This window comes from Callithrix jacchus, chromosome 1 (assembly GCF_049354715.1).
Source record: "Callithrix jacchus isolate 240 chromosome 1, calJac240_pri, whole genome shotgun sequence".
In the NCBI taxonomy this organism is placed as follows: Eukaryota; Metazoa; Chordata; class Mammalia; order Primates; family Cebidae; genus Callithrix; species Callithrix jacchus.
In genome coordinates this window covers 8,963,280-8,986,453 of record NC_133502.1, presented here as the reverse complement: position 1 = coordinate 8,986,453, position 23,174 = coordinate 8,963,280, and the positions used below count along the sequence as shown (strand labels likewise).

Below are 23,174 nucleotides of genomic sequence, written 5' to 3'. Positions count from 1 at the left end.
CTTGATTTGTTCATTGGTGATTTTTAATATAGCTTGTAGGATTCTCTAAAAGCGAGCTCAAAAATTCTGGCTTCTGAAATCAGTTCGCTGATACAAACATCTCTTTAAAGTATTAGAAATCTCATAAGGGAACTGCAGAGATACTAAAACGGCCTCTGTTTCATGTTAGTGTCCAGTAGTTGTTTCTTTTATAATAAATTGCTACATTGTACTTAAAATTTTTGTTAAGCATTTTGCTATAAAAAAAAAAAAGAAAGAAAGAAAAGAAAACAAAGTACCATCAATTTTAAATGCTACAGTTTTTTAAGTTTGAAAAACTCCCAACCATTGAGATTTTGGGGGAAAATTAGAATAGGCAAACAGCTAAAAGACAATTTTTTTTTCCAGGAGCAAAGGTAAGCCCTGTCATGTAAAAATACCTATACTGTGTGCACAGTGGCTTTTTTTAATTTCATGTCACAAGTGATAGTGACTTTGAGTTATTTTCATCTATTAAGAGAATAGTAAGTGAAAGTTATTTATCTTTTCTTTTTAGAAGACTTCAAGTTGTTTTCTTTGCAAAGAAAATGGTTGCCTCAACATCACTGTAATCTTAAGGAAAAAAGTACTTCTAGTTCCTTGAAATTCTGTGGAGGAGCACTGGCCCCTGCTAATCTCAGCTGTCCTGGAGGCAAAAAGAGAGGAAGCCAATTGCGTGATAAACCTAAAACTATGATATAAAGAGCAAACATGCAACGAGTAAAGCCTACAGAGCACAGATGTACCTGCCTAGAATGTATTTTGCTATATCTTTAATTAAATGCATACAAAATGCAGTGACCAGCACTAAATGTAGTCTCCTTGCATAACAGTATAAAAGTCAGGGGAAATATGGCTGGATCTGCACCTGAGAAGCTAATATGGGAAAAACAGCTCAAAGAGAAGATGGTATGGGGGATGGAATTTCTTTTCACCAGAAATCTCCACAGGACCAAAAACTTACTTAGAGTCATAGGTACCAACAGAAAGCATGCCATATTAGCAAAGAAAAATAGGATCCTATGGTGAAGGTAACCTGAAATACCATTGTCTATTTCCCATTCAAAGCAATGTGGAGAGCCCTTTCTACTTAGGAAGAAGAATCACTGGCAGCTGGGTTGGCCTCTGTTGTTCCAGGAAAACATGGGACAGCCTTCTCTGGTCCCCTTCTGCTCTTTTCCTTATTCTCCCTAGGGGCCCAAGTAAACTTTTTAAAGATCCCCAGAGAGATCAGTAGTACAACTTGTAGCAGTAATACACTTTCTGGGTGGAGATTCTCACCCACAACCAATGTGAAAAACAACACGAAAACCATTATCCAAAAGGTGACTGTCCCCTCTGAAAGAAACCTGTATTTAAAACCACACTGAATGACACTCAGAGTATGGGCCCCAGAGACTCAAAGTATAATGCCTGGACCAACAACATCAGCATCACCTGAGAACCTGTTAGAAATGCAAATTACAGACTCCAGGTCAGAACTGCTATTGAATCAGAAACTCTGCTAGGCAGAGCCCAGCCATTTGTGTTTTGCAAGCCTTCCAGTGATTCTGAGGCATGGAAAAGTTCAGAAAGCTCACTGCTCTAGATCACTGATTCTCAGCCCTGGAAGCATATCTGAATTACTTTATATGAAAGTACAGAAAGAATGAAGGAAGGAGGGAGGGAGGGATAGAAGAAGGAAGGACTGTGCCCTTTCCCAAATCAATTAAATCAGAATATCCAAAATTGAATAATGGAGCTCAAGTACAGATAATTTTCAGTGAACCACATGACAGCCTAGAAGACTGTTAAATTTTCAGGAACTCTGTGAACTGGTTATTAAACTGTTGGTAGCTTGAAATTGTTCATGGTGTGAATATTTATACCATATCACTTACCAAATGCTTTGAATCAGTGTCCCCTCCACACCCAGGCAGTTTTTAATACCTAATCTGTCCATCACTGGCCAGGGTGGAGAAATACTGGATTAAAGTAACAATGCCAAATACCTCATTAATTCAGACAGCCTTGGCAGTTTCTAGCAATTTGTCAGTTACTGCTCAATTTCTTGGGATTCTTGTTAAGATTATGAGGATTTTTTTTTTCAAGATGGCAGATTACAGGCTTTGTTAGTGTGCCTCACAATTTTGAAAAGATAAATGGTATGTAGAGATTGAAGCTGTGTGCACTTTTATCCAGGAAGGAATGCAGTCACTGCAGAGAAAAAGTGAAAGAAACTTTGAATACTGTGAAAGGAGCAGTAGGCAGCAGCCTGCACGGTGAGTCACGCAGAAAACTGCAGTCTTCCAAGGGTGAAAGCAGAAGAGACTGTCTCCTTCATGCACATTCCCATTTGGGAGCCGGGTAATCCTGGCCACTGGGGAGCATCTTAACCCTACAGGGTGCTAGAAGTGATCTGAGGAGCCTCAGGCAGAAGAAGCAGCATGGGTAAGTGCTTTGCATGCCCTCCCAGGCCCCAGGAGGGGCAGAAGGAAGACGTTTCTAATGGAACTCACAGGCGCCCTCATGGAAATCTGCCAGCTAATTCGGGCAATGACCACAGGCTGGAAGAAGCACCCAATGGAGATTTGCAATCTAATCTTAAGCATAAAGCATGCTCTTGCCATGGGCACAGGAACCCGGTGCCCCTGCTTCATGGACCTCCAGAAGGGGTGTGGCCTGAGAGCTGCAGTTTCTATCTTGGGTGGGAAGTCTTGCGGTGTGTGGCAGTTTTGTATTGTGGGACGCAGCTGGCTCTTGCAGCTTTCTGCCAGCAGAAGTCTGTGGGTGTGAGATCAGTACTGTCAAAGGCGTGGGAGCTGGGTGGGTCTCATTGCCACCTGCTCCCCGTCTCCCAGTGCTCAGTCTTATGCAGCGGAAGTGGTTCCTTTCCTCTCTGAAACATTACTCTAGTGGCCAGGGAATTTCCTGCTGACACCCATCAGGGCCACCACTTGTACTCACACTTGGAGACCCAGAGCACAGGACTGCCTGACCCAGCCCCACTCAGCTTTTCCCCTCCACCTACCTTGGCAGCAGAACACAAAACTTCTGGGAGTCCCAGGACCCTGCCCATCACCAGGGATATCCGAGTACTTCCCCTGGATAACATAGGCTAAACGTGGATCCCATGGCCACCACCACCGCTGGCTCTCCTATAAGTATACAGTCCGACATCTACCAACACAGCCCATTACATCCGCACCAAAGGAGAAAACTCTTCTTTGACCTCAGCTAACACCACTGTCCATATTACCCCAGCTACCCAGAAGGCCTTGAGCCTGTTCACACGCCCAGTACATTGATACTACAGCTGGCAAGTGAGAAAGCCACCACACCACACCAAATAGCCTTATTTAGAAATCCTGAATAGACCCAGACAATTTTACAGAGTCCACACCACTCCCCTGCCACCTCCATCAAAGCTGGTGCTCATACCTGCCACTGGGAGACCAGAGGACAGGTCAGCCTGGTCCAGCTCCACCCATAGCACTTGCCTCTGGTGCTAAGAGCAAAACCTAACCTACTGCAAGTCCTGTAGACCAGTCCATTGAGACATCAGAGGGCTTTTCCAGATGGCTGACTAGAGACCTGGGTGACCAATTCCCTTCAGAAAAAAGAACCAGAATTACTGGTGAATAACCATAGCCCTAGTGCAGTGTTAAGGGGAGACTGCTGGAGCTCACTGGAGAGTTCATTGGAAGAATCTACAACACACACAAAAACTAAGGATCCAAGAAGCTGGCAGATATCAAATCCAGAGAGACTTAGTATTCTGTGGAAAGGGGAAGTGAGGTGCTCTTGGCCTCTCTAGCCCTTGCAGTAGACTGCTGGTATCCAAACTCAAGGACAGCTTTTCTGCCATCATGAGCCCAAGTACTGGAGTAGGCTGCGATCTGGGGATTTCTCGAGGGCATTATATTGGGGTACCAGCTCAAACAGGGTCCCTTCCTGTGCCTCCTGGACCCAAGCTGCAGTAGTGGGTGCCATACTGGATGTGCACACATTGCAAGACTTCGTTCTGCTCAAGGACTTTCCACCCTTGTGTCTTCATGTCACAGGATCCCTTGCTGACATGCTCCAGCAACAACCTGGACTGTGGCAACCCCACATGGTGGCCAGACCCAGAGGAGAAGCAGGATTTGCAGTGGTCTGGTCCCCAGGGATTGCCACACCTAGGGGAAGGGGGAGTGCACCACACCAAGGGAGCACTCCGTGGGACAAAAGAAACAGAGTACAGGCTTTTCTGTGTCCATGAACTTCCTGCTTGTGGGCTAGGAGCAGCTGCATCTCCTTCAGCAGAGGCTTGGGCACAGTGATCCTTTCAGTGGAAAGACTGCATTTCTTCCCTAGCAGTCTAGCACCCCCAGTACTCATGAAGGGACATAGAGGAGACTTCTCTCCATCACTTGCTGCTGTAGACATAGCCGGGATGTCTCTCTCTCGCAGGGGCTAGGCTTGGGTGCATCTGTAAATGATCTTTATTTCTTATTTTTTTTTTTTAAGAGATAGGGTTTCTCCATGTTGGTCAGGCTGGTCTCGAACTCCTAACCTCAGGTGATCCACCTGCCTAGGCCTCCCAAAGTGGTGGGATTACAGGCATAAGCCACCACACCAGGCCTATAAATGGTCTTTCTAGAGCATTTTGTGGGTGACTGCATCTCCACAGGGTGTGCATCCTCTGGGATCAGGCTTGGAGGAGGAGAAGAGTCCTGCTTCCTCTGTACACAAAATGTCAGCATTCCTGCAGATAGAGACATGCTTGTCTAATCTGAATATCCAGAACATGGGAAAATAAGCATGATAGGGAGGTGGGTCCATTATTTATTTATTTATTTATTTTTGCCAGGCTTGTAGTAGCGCTGAGGCAGCCCCCTCCCTTTCACCTATGAAGACCTCAGTGCATTTTATGAGAACTCCCCAGGCTACATCCAACAGGACTGGGATGTGTGCCCACCATTGTGGTATTGCAAATACCCATCTACCTCAGCTATAGCTATTCATACCCATGGGTGCCTCTAACTGAACTGAAGACTAAACTATTCAACCCAATGGAAAAAAAAAAAAAAAAAGGCTGGAGAATAAAAAGTGCTCATCAAGGGAAATAAGATAAGTTTCATGAGATCTCTGCCATTCCAGAACCACAGGAGACAGTGACCCTTTTCATACACCCATTACATTGCTACTATAAGCAGGACCTAAGAAAGCCATCACACAAAATTCTCTATAACCAAGGAACTTGCACAGTCTTTGCAATTGAAATTACCCAGAACTTTGGTAATTACCAGAAATTCCCAAAACTAGGGAATCATAAACTATATGCATTATAGTTATACCCAGTCCAGTCAAAAATCAATTCAAAAATAAGAAGAAACAACTTATCTAGATGAGAAGGCAGGAGAAAAATAATTCTGGCAATATGAAAAGCAGAGTTTTATGGTCCCCAAAAGATCACTCTAACTCTTTTGCAATGAATCTAAACCAAAATGAAATCTTGGAAATACCAGATAAAGAATTCAAAATATTGATCATAAAGCTGCTGAATGAGATCCAAGAGAAAGATGAAACCAACATAAAGAAATCAAGAAAAACATTCAAGATATGAATGAAAAATTTCTCAAGAAGATAGACTTAAAAAAACAAAACAGAACTTCTGGAAACGAAAGACTCATTTAGTGAGTTACAAAATGCAGTGACAAGTTTTACCAAGAGACTAGACCAAGCAAAATAAATAATTTCAGAGCTTGAATATAAGGCTTTTGGGTTTACCCAATCAGACAAAAACAAAGAAAAAAGAATAAAAAGAAATGAATACAGTCTCCAAAAAATATGGGATTATGTAAAACATCCAAAACCCGTAATCAAAAATATTCTTGAAGAAGAAGAAGAAAAAGCAAAAAGTTTCGAAAACCTATCTGAGGGAATATTTGAGGCAGACTTCAATAGTCTTGATAGAGATTTAAACAGCCAGACACAAGAGGCTCAAAGAATTCCTGGGAGATTCACTGCAAAAGAACATCACTAAGGCATAGAATCATCAGGTTATCTAGAGTCAACATGAAAGAAAGAATTCTAAGAGCCGTGAGACAAAGGCATCAAATAACTTAAAAGGAAAATATTTCTTTCCTTATAAAGGAAAATCTGTCATACTAATGGCAAACTTCTCACCAAAAAAAAATCACAAGCCAGAGGGGACTGGAATCCTATCTTCAGTCTTCCTAAACAGAGTAAGGATCACCAAGAATTTTGTATGGTGCAAAACTTAGTTTTGTAAATGAAGGAGAAATTAGTCTTTCCCAGAAAAGCAAACTGGGGAAGAATCTGTCACCACTAGACTAGACCTACAAGAAATTCTCAAAGGAATTATAAACATCAGAATGAAGGTTCTGTATGCACCAGTATAAAAAACATTCAAAGGTATAAAACTTGCTGTTTATAAAATAGTAACATGACAGAGAATACAAAACAACTAGGTAGCAATCAACATGATGACTGGAAGAGTATCTAACATATTGCTCTTAACTCTGAATATAAATGATCTAAATGCCCCACTTAAAAGATTAGTGGAATGAATTTAAAAAAGTACAGTCTAGGGCCGGGCGCGGTGGCTCAAGCCTGTAATCCCAGCACTTTGGGAGGCCAAGGTGGGTGGATCACGAGGTCAAGAGATCGAGACCATCCCGGTCAACATGGTGAAACCCCGTCTCTACTAAAAATACAAAAAATTAGCTGGGCGTGGTGGCGCGTGCCTGTAATCCCAGCTACTCAGGAGGCTGAGGCAGGAGAATTGCCTGAACCCAGGAGGCGGAGGTTGCAGTGAGCCGAGATCGCGCCATTGCATTCCAGCCTGGGTAACAAGAGCGAAACTCCGTCTCAAAAAAAAAAAAGTACAGTCTAAATATCTGTTGCCTTCAAGAGACCCACTTAACTTGTAAAGATTCTTATAGATTCAAGGTGAAAAGGTGGAACAAAATATTCCACACAACTGGAAACCAAAAGTGAGCAGCCTGGCCATTCTTACACCAGATAAAATAGACTTTAAATCAACAAAAGTAAATAAATAAATAAAAAGACAAAGAAGGTCATTATATGATAATAGTTGGTCAACTCAACAAGAAGAGATAACCATTTTAAATAAACATACACCTAACACCAGAACTTCTAGATTTGTAAGACAAATACTACCAGATCTAAGGACTAGGAGCTGTGGCCCAAGGCTGTAATCCCAGCACTTTGGGAGGCTGAGTCAGGTGATCACGAAGTCAGGTGATCGAGACCATCCTGGCTAACACGGTGAAACCCCATCTCTACTAAAAATACAAAAAGTTAGCCAGACGTGGTGGCATGGGCCTGTAATCCCAGCTGCTCAGGAGGCTGAAGCAAGAGGATCACTTGAACCCGGGAGGCTGAGGTTGTAGTGAGCGAGATCATGCCACTGCACTCCAGCCTGGGAGACAAAGCAATACTCCATGTCCAAAAATAAAAAAATAAAAAAAGCTACTAGATCTAAGGAAGAGAAACACAGCAATACAATCAAATCATAATGCAGTAATTCGACACAACACTAGCTAGATCACTGAGGCAGAAGAAAGTCAACAAAGAAACACCTGCCACAAACTGGATTCTAGGACAAATGAACCCAACGGACACTTACAGAACATTCTACACCAAACTGGAGAATATACATTCTTGTTGTAGTATTTTCCAAGATAGATCACACAATAGGCCACAAAAAAAGTTCCAATAAATTTTTAAAAACCAAAATCATACCAGGCATCTTCTCAGACTACAGCAGAATAAACCTAACAATCAATTCCAAGGGAACTCCCAAAACTATACAAATACATGGAAATTAAATGATCTGCTCCTGAATGATTTTTAGGTCAAAGATAAAAATCAAGATGAAAATTGAGAAATTTGTTTTCAAAATGAATGACATTGACACAAATTATCAAAATATCTGGGACACTGTAAAAACAGTACTAAGAGGAAAGCTTACAGCACTAAATGCCTACATCAAAAAGGACAAAAAGATCCCAAATTAACAACCAACATCACACCTCAAGGAGCTAGAAAAATAACAAACCAAACCTAAAGGTAGGAGAAAAGAAATAATGAAGATCAGAGAACTAAACAAAAATGAAACTTAAAAAAAAAAAATAAATGAAATGAAAAGTTGGTTCTTTGAAAAGATAAAATTGATAAATCACTAGCTAGATTAATCAAGAAAACTAATAGAGACGATTCAAATAAGCTCAATCCAAAATAAAAATGGAGACATTACAACAGATACCACAGAAATATAAAAAAATAATCTCAGATGATCTATTTCTGTGATATCAGTTGTAATGTCTCCAGTTTCATAAATCTGATGTTCTAGGTACATCTCTAAGCACAGAAACTAGAAAATCTAGAGGAAATGAATAAATTTCTGGAAGCATAAAACCCCCAAGCTTTAATCAGAAAGAAATAGAAATTCTGAACAGTCAATTAACAAGTAATGAGATAAAATCAGTAATTAAGAAAATATTCCAACAAAATGAAGCCCAGGATCAGCTAGATTCATGCTGAATGTTACCAGGCACTAAAAGTAGAAGTGACACCAATCCTACTAAAACTATTTCAAAATATTGAGAAGGAGGAAATCCTCCCTAACTCATCCTATGAAGCCAGTATGACCATGATACCAAAGTCAGGAAAGACGCAAGAAAAAAAGAAAACTGTAGACCAGATCTCTGATGAACATAGATGCAAAAATCTTCAACAAAACACTAGCAAACCAAACCCTATAGCACAACAAAAGGATAATTCACCAGGATCAAGTGACCTTTATTTCAGGGATGGAAGGATGGGTCAACATATCCAAGTCAACAAATGTAATTCACAACATATCCAAGTCAACAAATGTAATTCGCCACATAAACAGAACTATATGATAATTTCAGTAGATGAAGACAAAGTATTTAATATAATTTAGCATCACTTCATGATAAAAACCCTCAAGACACTAGGCATTGAAGAAAAATACTTCAAAATAATAAAAGCCATATATGACAAACCCACATCCTACTGAAGGGGAACATCATACTGAAGGGGGAAAAGGTGAACGCATTCCCCCTTAAGAACATTTCCCTTAAGAATTGCAACCAGACAAGGATGCCCATTTTCACTACTTTTATACTGGAAGTCCTAGGCAGAGCAATTATGCAACATAAAGAAATAAAAGGCATTCCAGTTGGAAAAGAGGAAATCAAACTATGTCTGTTTGCCAATGATATGTTACTGTACCTAAGATACCCCAAAGACTCCTCCACAAGACTACTGGATTTCATAAATGAATTCAGTAATATCTCAGGTGACAAAGGCAACCCATGTAAATCAGTAGCACTAATATACACCAGTAATGACCAAGCTTAGAATCAAATCAAGAATTTCATCCCATTTACAATAGCATCAAAACAATAAAAGTTTTATTTTAAAGTATAAGGAATACATTTAACAAGGTGGTGAAAGATCTGTACAGGGAGAACTACAAAACATTGAGAACAAACTGTAGATCACACAAACAAATGGGAAAATATCCCATGCTTCTGGATTAGAAGAATCAATATTGTGAAAATGACTGTGGTGTCAAAAGCATTCTACAGATTCAATGCAATTTCTATCAATATACCAATATCATTTTTTCACAGAGCTAGAAAAACCAATCCCAAATTTCAAATAGAACCACAAAGAGCTCAAGTAGCCAAAGCAATCTTAAGCAAAAAGAACAGAGCTAAAGGCATCATATTACCCAACTTCAAATTATGCTACAATGCTATAGTAGCTCAAATAGCATGGTACTAGTGTAAAAAATAGATACATTGACCAATAGGACCAAACAGAGAACCAAGAAATAAAGTCTAATACCTACAACCAACTAATCTTTGACAAAGCACACAAAAACATATACTGGGGAAAGGACACTTTATTCAATAAATGTTCCTGAGAAAACTGTCTAGCCACATGCACAGGAATAAAACTAGACCCCTGTCTCTCACCATATGGAAAAAAATAACAAGATGGATTAAAGAAACTGTAAGACCAAAAACCACAAAAATTCTAGAATGAAACCAAGAAAAACTTTTCTGGACATTGGCATAGGCAAATAATTTATGACTAAGACTCCAAAAGCAAATGAAATAAAAACAAAAATATAAGTTGTACTTAATCTATCAAGCTTCTACATAGCAAAGGAAATAATCAAAAGAGTAAACAGACAACCTAAAGAATTGGATAAAATATGTGCAAACTATGCATCTGACAAAGGATTAATATTGAGAATCTACCAGGATCTCAAACAAATCAGCAAAAATAAAATGAATAATCCCATTAAAGTGTGAGTAAATGACATGAAGAGACATTTTTCAAAGGAAGACATGTGAATGGGCAAAAACATAAAAAAAATACTTAACATTACTAATTGCCATAGAAATGAAAATTAAAACTACAATGAGATACCACCTTACCCTAGTCAGAATGGCCATTATTTTAAAAGTGAAGAAACAATAGATGTTGATGTGGATGTGGTGAGGAGGGAATGCTTCTATATTGTGGTGGGAATGTAAATTAGTACAACTTCTATGGAAAAGAGAACGGAAATTTCTCAAAGAACTAAAAGTAGATCTACCATTCAACCCAGCAATCCCACTACTGGGTTTATCTACTCAAAGGAAAATAAGACATTTTATCAAAAAGGCACCTGCACTCATATGTTTATCCTAGCGCAATTCACAATTGCAAACAGGGAATTCTATCTAAGTTCCCATGAAACAGTAAGTGGATAGAGAGAATTGGGAATATATATACTATGGAATACTACTCATCCATAAAAAAGAATGAAATCGTGTCTTTTTGGAACTGGAGGCCAATATCCTCCTTGGATGGAACTGGAGGCCATTATCCTAAATGAAGTGACTCAGGAACAGAAAATCAAATACCACATGCTTTCAGTAATAAGTGGGAGCTACGTATGGGTACACAGGGGCACACAGAGTGGTCCCAATGCAGCAGTCCCACAATCTTTTTGGCACCAGGGACTGGTTTCATAAAATACACATTGATGGAGATGATTTAGGGATGAAATTGTTCCACCTCAAACCGTCAGGCATTAGATTCTCATAAGGAGCATACAAACTACATCCCTCACATGTGCAGTTCACGACAGTTAATGCTCCTATGAGCAGCTAATGCTGCTTCTGATCTGACAGGAGGCAGAGCTCAGGCAGTAATGCTCACTTTCCTGCCAGTTACCTCCTGCTGTGTGGCCCAGTCGGGAGCAGGCCAGGCACCTACCAGTCCATGGCCTGGGGGTGGGGGATCCCTGGTATAATAGACACAGGAGACTAAGAAGTAGGGAGGGTGGGAAGAGGGTGAGGGATGAAAAATTTGCTCTTGAGTACAATGGACACTATTTGGGTGATAGGCACACTAAAAGTTCAGACTGCACTACTATATAATTCATCCACATAACCAAAAACCACCTGTACTCCTAAAGCTATTGAAATAAATAGAGTAACAAAAAAAAAGATCAATGAAGATTAGCCAAGCCATGCTGTGACCATCTGCTCCCAACTGAGGGTCCAGCTGAAGCACCGTATCCTTTCACCTTCCCTTCCAGGTATAGGCATAGGAAGCAATTCTGGAATGAGAAGCCTGGGGCACTGTTGAGAGTAGTCTTCAACATCGCGGAAGAGACATGTGGGAAGAAATCATTTCTTTCTATGTGCCTGGGCTTTAGCTCCTGGTACTCTAGCCGTCGCGTTGTGTTTATTTGGAGGTGATGTGGTGGAACAAGGATCTAAGAGCCAAAAGACAGAGAGAACCCAGCACCCTGTTGATACTGCAGGCTTCCAGCTTTCTCACTCCTACAAGAGCTCTGCACTGGGACTTCTTGTTATGTGAAATAATGGCTTTCCCTGGCTGTGTAAGCCAGTTGAATCAGGAATTTCTGTGACCTGCTGCCAAAAGTATCTTAACTGACAGACTACTTGAGTCGAGAGTTTCAACAGCTCATCCTCTAAATTCTTTTATTGGAATTTCTAAGTAGCTGAGTGAAGTTGTTAATTTTTTCAAATTTTCCCTTTGAATCTTGTTTCTCCCTTCTCTCGTGACCTCATTTACCCCTTCTTCACTCCTCTCATCCTCCTCTGAGATCTTGGCAATCTCTTGCCTAAGCCTCTAAAATATAAGTGTCTCCTAGTTGTCCTTCTTCCCTCCCCCTGGGGCCTTTAATGACCTCCTCTCTAATCCATCCTATGATACTACTTGCCTAATCCAAAACAATACTTTCACCATGTCACCCCTCTGCCAAGAAATTGAGATGATGACCTACTTTCTGCCATAGAAAGGGTAGAATTTTCAAGGCACTACAAAAATCCAATCCCACCCTGTCTATCCAATATCGGATTCTTTTTTATGTTCTTCTCCACACACCCTGTTTTGCTCACATATTTGACTCCACCCTAACTGCCTCCTCCTTTTCTACCCTTTGTCAAATGCTACTCATCCTTCAAGGCTCCGATTAAATGTTGCCTCCTCCTTTCAGCTTTAGCCTCTCATTGTTATTACCATCAGTAATAATACTTGGTATTAAGATTAAAACAATGCTGTGGCAGTGACTGAAGTACCAAATATCATTACTGATGGAAATGATGGTACAATTTGATTAATCCTCTACTAGGGTAAAAAAAGTTAAGTTTTTTTTTCACTGACATAGCACAAAGTACTGTGACTTAAATTTCATAGTGGATGTAGCTGATTACATGAATTTTGGTATTTCTGCAACTTTGAGAGTTAGCAATTCATCTGATCTTATTTGAGAAATATTTCTCTCAGTGACACTGATACTGTTAATAGTCTTTTGCGGGATTAATGATACTGAGTTTTGTCTCCATTAAAAAGCACACATAAACTATGCTAAAGTACTTATATTGCCATGGTAATTCAATGAACATTTCTGGGACACTTCTCTCTTAATTCTGTCTCTCTCTCTCTCTCTCTCTCTCTCTCTCTCTCTTTCTCTCTCTCTCTGTGTGTGTGTGTTTGTCTCTCTCTCTCTCACACACACGTACACAAACACACAACTCAGTCCTTATTGCCAGTCATATGGTAGATGCTAAATAAGTAATTTTGACTGATCCATTTCACCTACTAAATATTTCTTAAATCCTTCCTATTTCCGTGGTCACCATTCTAGTCCTAGCTGGCCTCTCCTCCTTTTCCTGTATCTGTTTTTGCTCCCCTCAATCCTTTATAGAGCAATCAATGTAATATTTCAAAACCAAATTCAATCCTGATTAAAACACTTCAACAGCTTCTTAAGGGACTCAGGCTAAAGGCCAAAGTCACTGTAGTGAGTTCGAGGGATGTCAGGGCTGATGGGAGTAGGGGAGAAAGGCCTGACCCCCAGGTGGCACAGTGAGCTTTATTTGGAAGACACTTAGGTTGCATGTGAAGGGAAGTCTCTCACAGCACGAGACCTTGCAGGACTAACAAAGGGGCCACCACCCAAAAGGACTAGAGGTCAAGGAACTCCAGGGGAGAAGGGCATTATGATCTAGGCAATGTCATCAGCAACGTGATAGACAGACTCGGGGTCAGAGAGCTGCTAAGGGTCTCTTAGCAGCTTGGAGTCTTTGATCATCCCAGGGTTATTTTATATATGGCTAGCAGACAGGTACAGTTTTACAGTGTGCACAAGGCAAACATGCTCCAAATGGTTAAAACCCTGCTTCTTTGTGCTGTAATTCAAACAACTGGATATGTAAAAAGTTGACTTTAGCACTAACGAGCTTTTGAACTAAAGGTCCAGGTCTGCTGCAAAAAAAGGAACAACTTATAGCCAAGATGCCGGGGTTATCTTTGGATTCTTTATATCTAGGTAAGTCATTAACCTGGCCTTTAGCCTGTCTTCTCCAGTCTCTCCCATACCCTTCTCCCCACTCACTGACCATTCACCCCAGGGACCGGAACTCTCCTGATGTTTGCAGGGTATTCTCACCACACAGGAAATGTGTGCACCTTTCACACTCCTGCTTTGTTACTGATGGGCACCGATTGCTTCAGATCCCATTATTCTGCCTCAGGACGCATTTCTGAGGCCCTCTGATTTCATCAAATGCTCCTAGAAAATGCTTTCGCAGTGCCAGGTGCCCTTAGTGCTATGCATTTATCTCCTTCGCAACTAATTAATTCTGAATGGTGTCCTTAATTTCTGCTTCCCTGCTGGGATTTAAATTCCATGGGGCTCTACACCCAGAACTTGGTACAATGACTGACCTATAGTAGGTACACAATAAATAATCATTGCATGAAGAAAAACATGCCTAGAAGAAAGAGAGAATGGATTATTAAAATATCCAATAACCTGGATAATGTGAAAATGTGAAATCAAATTTCTATTTTTTGTTACTACTGGCACATTCATTTAAAAAATATTATTCAAGGTTATTAAAAATTCTTAGGTATTTTCATCCAGGATTAATAGAATTTTAAAATATTTACCCAAATCTCACCACTATGAAATCCTTTATTACAAATACATGATCCCAGGGAGTCAATAATACTTTCAAACTGTATCACATAAATCATTGAAAACTGAATAACACTGGAGAAATCTATGAAAATATTTAAAGTCAAATTATGTACCAGCTCAAGAATTTAACATAGAAGAATTTAGTCTGTAAAGGAATACAAGCACCACGTTTAAAAGAATGTTAAGTAGCTGTTTATATTGGCAAAATAACTCTAAATCACCTTACTGGTCTTGCTAGAAGTAATTTGAAAGATGTGAATTAAGTGGGAGGTGGGGGGGAGGGATGGCTGTTCTTATAAAGTTATTTTTGTGCATTTCAATATGTTAAAATCGAGATTAAAATCACTTTAAAAGCAATTATTTTATTATAACATTTACCCTAAACTCATATTTCTATACAAATCTAGTGATTGAAGTTATGTCATTTTAAGTTAAAACTACTCAATAATTTTGTGTTTTATGAGTGTTCATAAATTTCATGCATAATTTTGAAAGAACACTTGTCACTTTCTTACATAATTTATGGCACAATCTTTATGCCATAATACTTAAACAACATAATGCTGTACATTTTAAATCAATTTTGACAGTGGCCTACATTTCTACTCACAAGCGATTATTAAGATACAATGCAGTTGAAAGATATTTTATGTAAAAAAGTATATCAGTCAACTCAAATGAACTCTTGTTCCCAGTGATGACATATTATCCTCTAATTAAATCAGCTGAGATAACTCACAATGGCGCTAAAATTAATTTCCAAATCAAGACTTTAACAAGTGGCACTTCTAATAGCCCAACTTTTAGATTGCTTTGATACCTAGAATTAATGTGACTCTTTCCCAAATCTAGTGACTTGTAGAATCATGTTTTTAAAAAATTGAAGTTCACCTTACTCATTTGTGCATTATGCTGTTCTTCTAAAAACTTTTAAAGAAATCAGCTAACTAATGAGGGGGCAAAGAAATCAGAAATCTTTGAAGTAGGCAGATAAACAGAAATTAAATAATTTATCTCAAACTAGGATATTTACTGTGGCTTTAAAAAGTAAGAGTTACCAAACACTGTTTTTCATTTATGTTAATGTGATATTTCCATGGAAACGGAAAAAAGAAAGGGTTGTGTAAGTTGTAAATATATTAAATTAGTTGGTTTGCTGGGAGAGCAGACAGACAGGTTTCCAAAGAAAGGAAATAGTCATTGGGCAAAGGTCAGTGAAAATGAAACGTTATATATTTTGAAACAAGCCAATAATCTTTTTAAACCATAGATTTTTAAATAAATACTTGATTAATTAACATCAAAGAGATAAAGAGTTTAGTGCTTTCTTAATATCCAGCTATAATTCAACTCTCAAAATAACTGGGCCAGAAAAACTTGCAAAGTAAATACTGAAAAAATTAGTTACAATTTTTTTTTTCTAATCTGTGGAGATAAACACTCTTCTTCCCTCTTGCCCCATGAATAACTTTCCATCATGAGCTTTGTTGCACTAACTCAATATTTCAGTAGGCCTAGTATCGTGAAAGCAATCAATACAGGTATTTTAGTTTCTGTGTTTTACATTATCTATGCAAGAAAATGATCAGGAATATGTGTAAATATATGAACCATTTATTGGTGGTAGCATGGCCAATTCCTGAGGATACAAAATCCAAAGTCAAAGTGATTTTGAGAAATTAGAGACGTTGGAAGAAAACAGAAAAGTATTTAGCATGCACAACTGGAAGGGATATATATATATATATATATATATATATATATATATATATACACACACACACATATAGTGGTTAATAATACCAGGCTATATATATATATGAAATGAGGAAATAATAAATTTTGCATGCATTCAATCAAAATGAATGGTGACTATTTAATATTGTAAGGCAGTGGGCCAAGTTAGGTCTATAGACCTTGGAGTCAGGGAGCCCAGGTTTGAATTTCAGCCTCATCACTTACTAGTTGAGTCACCCTTAGGTAAGCTAATTAAAGTTCCTGTTGCATAGACTTTTCATCTATAAAATGGGGTTAATGTGTAGTATCTACTAAGTTATTGGGAGAATTAAGTAAGGTGACATTATAAAGGTAATAATTTTTAAGTCAGTGATGGGCACATAATAAATGCTATATGAGATTGCTAAATAAAGTCACATTACATAAACAATGAAAACATGATCATGTAGGCCAATAAGTCACTGTAAACTACAAAGTGTTATAATTAATGATTCCAGCAAGGCCCAAGGCATAAAACAGTGGCAGGGTAAGCCTGAAACAACATTCTCTGAATTTCCCAGAGTCTTAAGCAGGTGCTATTTTTGGTGGTAGAGTTCGTTTAGAAGTTTAGAGCCACCAAGATAAGGAGGACTGGAAAATTAGGTAATAATTCTGATGCATGAGGAAAGACTAGAATGTTTCACACTGACCTTTGATCAGAATAACTGTCCTAACAAAGACCCTGATGATTCACTTGCTCAATATCTTCCCAGAAGACAGAACAAGAAAAAATAAGCAAGCACATTGTGAAGGCTTTGGCTAGATATCTGGAAACATTTCTATATCACAAGAATTGCTAAATATTAGAATGGATTGCTGAAAGGGGATCAACAGTCTACTCCTTTGGAAGTTTTTCAAACAAGGATAAATAGAGTCTATCTGATCTCCTTGCGATGCTTTAAAATCAGCGCTGAGTGAAGATTGATGGTGCAAACTGCCCCTCGAAGGCCTACTTCCCAAGCATTCTCTGAAAGCATAACTTTATATATTACCTATCATACTCCCTCATCTGTTGCATTTCTTTTCTATCCTAGAATAGAAAAGGGCAACACTATTTCACAATTTTGAGTTCTAGTGAAACTTTGATAATGTCATGATGAAACATAATGTCCTCATTACTTCTCAAGTTATTTCACTAAGCAAGCTACCTGCAAATATCTTTCAATTAGAAACAGTTGTCATCAAGCTGAAGCCTGAAGAGCAATTCTTTTAAATTTATGCACCCTGGCAGATTGAAGACACATGAAATTCCTCAAGCAAATCATTAGATGTCCAATCAAGGCAAAGGATAAAAAAGAATTAGATAAGATAACCTTTTACACTAGATAATTAAACATAAGCAGTATCAAGAACTAGGGAGGAGAGACAGAGTGTGTTCATCTAAGAACAGGGTATATTTCCTAAGTGATCATTAAAACAGCAATAGGCAACATTAAGTAAAGTTGACTTTGAAAAAACAAGTATGTCCTTAAAAAACACAATTATCTTTCAATTCATTATTTTCCTATTAACTGTGCGCCTGACCCTGTAGTGACCTGCAGCTTGATTATGTCTACCAGCATCAAAGGACGCCAGGTTTACAGCAAAGTTAACAGTGTGCCCTTAGTCATGGAAAGCAGGTAAGTTAAAAAAAAAAAGTGCACATATTTAACAAATTCATAGCTAATAAGCAAACACTTAACTGCAAAAAGGTGGTGAGGATACAAAAAAACAAAAACAAAAACCTCTGTAAATATCCACCGAAGAATTTACACGAAACCCTGGGAATGTTCTCCACAAACATTCATGGTGGCTACAGAAATTATTTTACACTGAAAATCTTCACTTTGATATTAAAGAGTTGTGCCCGATGGTGAGGACTGAACTCTCCTCAGAGTATTATCCGCTAAATACCAAAGCAATTTAAAAATACCTATTTTCTTCTTTGAGATATCTTATCTGAAATCATGTTGGGAAATATCTGTGTGCTTAAAAGATACCGTTTGTAAAAGACCAGATTAAAGTAGAAAAGTTCCTAGTAGAAGTGATCCATGCTACAAACCTTTTAAAAAGTTGAATTCCCTGAGATTTGGGTAGTGGGAAAAAAAAAAGGGAAGCTGATCCTTATCAATTAATTAAAAAGAATGAAATAACAGCAGACAAAGGAGAAGGAGAGTTAAGAAATTTAAGGAGCTGTGGGGACAGCCGGTCTCTATTCATTGATTAACAAATTAAGGAGTTCTGGAAAAGAAGGAAGAAGTAACAAGGATAGAAAAGTAATGTTATAATTCACCACAGCTTCTTCCTTAGACTCACCAGAGGGAATGCCTGGCTCTGAATTGAAAAAGCTCCTTCTATAGAATGCGCGTGGTAATTTGTGCCTCTTCCCCCCCTCCTTTGGCAATGCTCAAATTTATTTAAATGTGTTCGTTTCAGTGTAAGTAAAAACCCTCACTTCTACAGCTTGAAAATCACGAGAAATAGCAATTCCGCAACGTATCGAAACTGTGATGTTCTAAGATATCTGCAAAATGCTTTTCATCCATCCACCAGTTATTTGGCAAAAAGCAGAGAGGCTCATGTAAATTCAGCGTTTTGACTTGACGATCTGAGGTCACTAAGGACTTGAGCTGCCCACTTTGAGCAGCCCGCGCCCTCGCAGCATCTCCTGGCCTCCCTCGGCCTCTCTCAGTTCTGTTCTTTGGCAGCCAAAGGATTCTCTCTCCCCGACACGTTTCATTCACCGAGCCCCAGAGAAGCTGGGATTCGGTTGGAGCTAAGAGCCGGAAAACAAGCACCCAGACTGCCGCGCCAAGTTATCGGAGACCCAGTGCTACACACGCTGGCGCCGAGAGGGAGGGTGGGCGCTCGCAAGCTCTAGGTGGAGCAGTGCCAGGGGCCGGGCAGGAGGGGGACACCGGGGCTCCCGGACCCGAAACCCCAGCGGAGCCACCCGCTGAAGTTGGCTGCCCGCTGGCAGACGAGGCCGGCTCCGGACTGGGTGGCGGGGTGTCCCCGAGCCCTGAGCGGCCAACAGCAACTGGGGAACCTCAACGGGAAAGCCCGCCCCGCGACTGAAACGCGCAGCCGGTGAAGTCCCCAAACCAGCCTAGAAACGCCGGCGTCCGGAGGCCAGTCCCAGAGGAGGGTTCCTCCCAGCCTTGCCCGGCCCGGGCGCCGTGCGCTCTGCCTCCCGGGAGGACTGGGAGAGGGGCGAAAGGCGCTGGGGGAGCTCTCCGCGTCTCTCCACCGCCCCTGCCGGCGCGAGGGCGGGAGTGGAGAAGGCGCCACTCAGACTGTGGCGCTGGGCAAACTGCGATCGCAGTTCTTCCAAGTTTGCCCGAACCAGAACACGGGGTGAGCACCCGGCTCGGCTCTCTGTCCGCGCCTCGCTGCCGCTCCAGAGTAACCCGGTCTCCCTGGCAGCCCAGGCCTGAGCCATCCACGAAGGGGCAGAAGGGCGCGAGGGCAGAGGGAGGAGGGAGCGAGGGTGCTCCCGCGTGTGCACACAATGAGGCGGCGTAGACGCTCATCTTCCCCCGGCCGGAGAAGCCGCAGGAGCATCATCCGCCCGGCGCGGAGACGCGGAGTCCCGTAGAGCCGTGGCAGAAAGTGAGCACCAACTCAGCAACAGGGGGAAGGAAGGGGGCGCCCGGCGCCAAGGGGGACGCGCGGCAGCCGAGGGCTGCAGCCTGCTCCGGCCGCGCGCCCGCACTTACCTGCGATCTCCTGGAAGGGGATGTCCGCCAGGCTGAATCCCTTGGCACCGTACGCTTGGCGGACCTCGCCGCAGCTCCGAGCCTTCACATCCGCCCCGGCCGGGAGGGACAGCAGCAGCCCGGAGAGGGGAAGAATCACAGCCCCGATCCAAGAAGGCATGGTGCAACATGCAAATCCAGCTCAGTCAACCCCTCGGCCCGTGCGCTCTTCACCTTGCCCCTCAAGCCGAAAGCCCGCCAGAGGCAGCGGCGCACTCCTCGCCGCTGCCCAGCGTCACCCCCTTCCGCCAGCCGAGGGGACGAGCAGCGCAGCCCTCTGGACTGCGCTCAGCAAACTTTTATAAGCCAGATGGAGGATGGCAAGCCAACAAGGGCTGGCTGGGAAGGCAGCTGCCTTGCTCCTCTAGTCCCCAGAGCGAAACGGTGCAATCAAAACGAGGAAGAGCAGGAAAAGAAGTGTTTAAAAAACCACCATGGGGGTTCAGAGCTGCAATCCGAGTTCCGAGCCGCAGAATCCTGGAGCGCTGCGGGCTCGGCTCGCCGGAGTGTGCGGCGGAGGTGGGAACGCGCGCCGGCTCTCCCCGGAGGGAGATGGACAAGCGAGAGCGAGTGTGTGTGCGTGTGCGTGTCCGTTGGTGTGAGCGCGAGGTTCTTGGGGACGTGTGTGCGTGGAGGTATGTGTTGGGGTTATACGAGATCTAGAGGGAAACCTCAGCTTCACACAGGCTGTGGGAGCCTGTGAGAGTCCTCCTGAAATAGGAAGAGAGAAATCCTGGAGACAGACACTGGAGGCTAGAGGGAAGGAGAAAGGAGGGGGGAGAAAGAAACGTGCTACACATTGCACAGCCGAAATTCACAGGCCGAGTCACAGGCAAAACCTGGACTGGATCTCTTCCTAGTCGGTAGAAAGGGGGAAAGGAAAAAGAAACGTTCCTATTTTCTTACTCACTTCACATCCTTTATAGTGATCTGAAATGAGATAAATAAACCATCTAGAAAGACAAGGTAATTTAAAGCCATTAACATGCTATTAAGCTGTATTTTTATGGAGGTAAAGGAGGACGCAGTTTCAGTTGTTGCTCTTGACGTATGTTCCTGATCTGCTGAAACACAAAGCCAGAGTGGAAATAGTCATATACGGGAGTTCCTGGGTGGCAGAGAACGATCACGGCTCTAACCAGTCGTCTAATTTCTGTTTGCCTTTGTTTTTGTTGGTTTGTTTTATTTTTTTTCTAAAGGCACACATTGGAGACCAAGAGTTCTTTATTTTTAAATGTTTGGTTCTAGACTCAACAATTTCACTTTTTAAAATTTCAAATATTCCATAGCCTTAGATCAGAAATCATTATGCTTAGGTTTCCAATGTGTGGAGGAGCAGGAAAGCTAACAACCAGAGCACAGAAGCAACAAGCAAAGGAGAGAACAGTGGCCAGAGGTGCGTAAAGGGAGAGAATGGGGAAGGGAGAAGATACCCTCCCTCTTGCCGGATGCCCTCACATAGTAGACTTAACATTTTCTTTCGAGTTAACGTGAGTCACAAGTGAAGAAGCAATCCAATTTCTTCTTTCTGTCTCTATTTACACTGATGTTCTGTGAGCAGGATAAAAGTGAAAATTCAGGTTTGCCTAATTGACTTTGTTATGCTAATGAACTCACTGATGTCAGCTGGCAGCGGTGTATGTTGAAACCCAGAGCCCCTGGAACTAATAAGATAGTTTAATGAAAACCAAGACCAGATAATAATAATAAAATAGTGTTTACTCACTTACATGGCTATATGTTTTGTAGGTCAGCACGTTATTCAGAAACTTACTACAAGATAATGCCCAGTTTTGTGGAGCTCACCTATGAAGCTACACATAAAGATGTTTTCCCAATGATGGTGTGAATGACCAGAATGACTCAGAAGTTTAAATCATTCCATTTGTCATTATCATCATCACAAACATTGGGTACATTGTCTTCTTCTCCTTAATAAATTCCTCCTCTCCTAACCCACCAAAAAGATTCTCAAGATTCAACCTCATTTAACCTTTGCAAATGCTTTAAAAATCAAGTCAACTTATTTACAGAGTGACTTTGTCTTCTTCAAACTCATAGGTCAAAACAAACCAAAACAAACAAAACTCCATAGCTAAGTATTTCTGACAACACAACACATTTAACTTTTTTTCTCTTAAAATTTTAGCATAATTTTTTGTTTTCACAATATTTATGTTAACTGGCAGAACTTAAATCACTGAGCTTATTTCTCCTCAAGTTGGAAATATATTTCGAGATGAAATATATTCTGGTATGTTTGTGGACAAATGGTGAGGTTGGTAGAATCAGGAATTGTAGTAGTCATTACTTCTGTGATATTTGACAACATGACTTCCTTCAAACTTCTCTTTCTATCATAGGCATTATGCACTCCAGAGGAAAGAGGCAAAAACACACACCCCTTATCCTACCACCTTATCATGGGACTCATTGTGATTTATCCTGACTTACTATAACAGATAACTCAATTTTTCCTTTTTTTTTTTTTTTTTTTTTTGAGACAGAGTCTCACTCTGTCACCAGACGCCAGGCTGGAGTACAGTGGCACAATCTCAGCTCACTGCAACCTCCGCCTCCTGGGTTCAAGCAATTCTCCTGCCTCAGCTTCCCAAGTAGCTGGGACTACAGGTGTACACCATCACGTTCAGCTAATTTTTGTATTTTTAGTAGAGACGGGATTTCACTATGTTAGCCAGGATGGTCTCGATCTCTTGACCTCGTGATCCGCCCGCCTCATTCTCCCAAAGTACTGGGATTACAGGCTTGAACCACCGTGCCCGACCAATTCAATTATTTAAAATGGAGATATAGGAAGAATGGGTAAAAGCATAGTATAGGGGGTTTTAAATTATTTGAAGATCAACTAATTATTAGGTATTGAATGAGCACTCAGTACAACTATATAGCACTAAACTATGGTACACAGTCCCTATACTTACAAAATGATCTTAGGATTTGTGGTAAAGATACTACATGAAAATAATGACTAACTTAAGCATAAATAGATTAGTTTAATTCCATCAGGAGGGCCAAATAGTTTAGGGTAGGTTTGTGAACTCAAGTCAAACCAAAGAATTAGATAA

The 23,174-nt window shown here is 40.9% G+C and overlaps 1 protein-coding gene across 2 annotated transcripts in view; it reads right to left on the bottom strand.

Annotated features, from left to right (window-relative positions):
- The window catches only part of GPC6 (glypican 6), a 1,188,890-nt gene extending 1,168,082 nt beyond the window's left edge, over positions 1-20,808 (bottom strand). For both annotated transcript variants that reach the window (XM_035275392.3, XM_002742474.5), the window contains exon 1: positions 20,050-20,808. In XM_035275392.3, coding sequence (XP_035131283.1) covers positions 20,050-20,209 — 160 coding nt within the window. In that variant the 5' untranslated portion in view covers positions 20,210-20,808. The remainder of the gene's footprint in view (positions 1-20,049) is intronic.
- Positions 20,809-23,174: the final 2,366 nt, after the last annotated feature.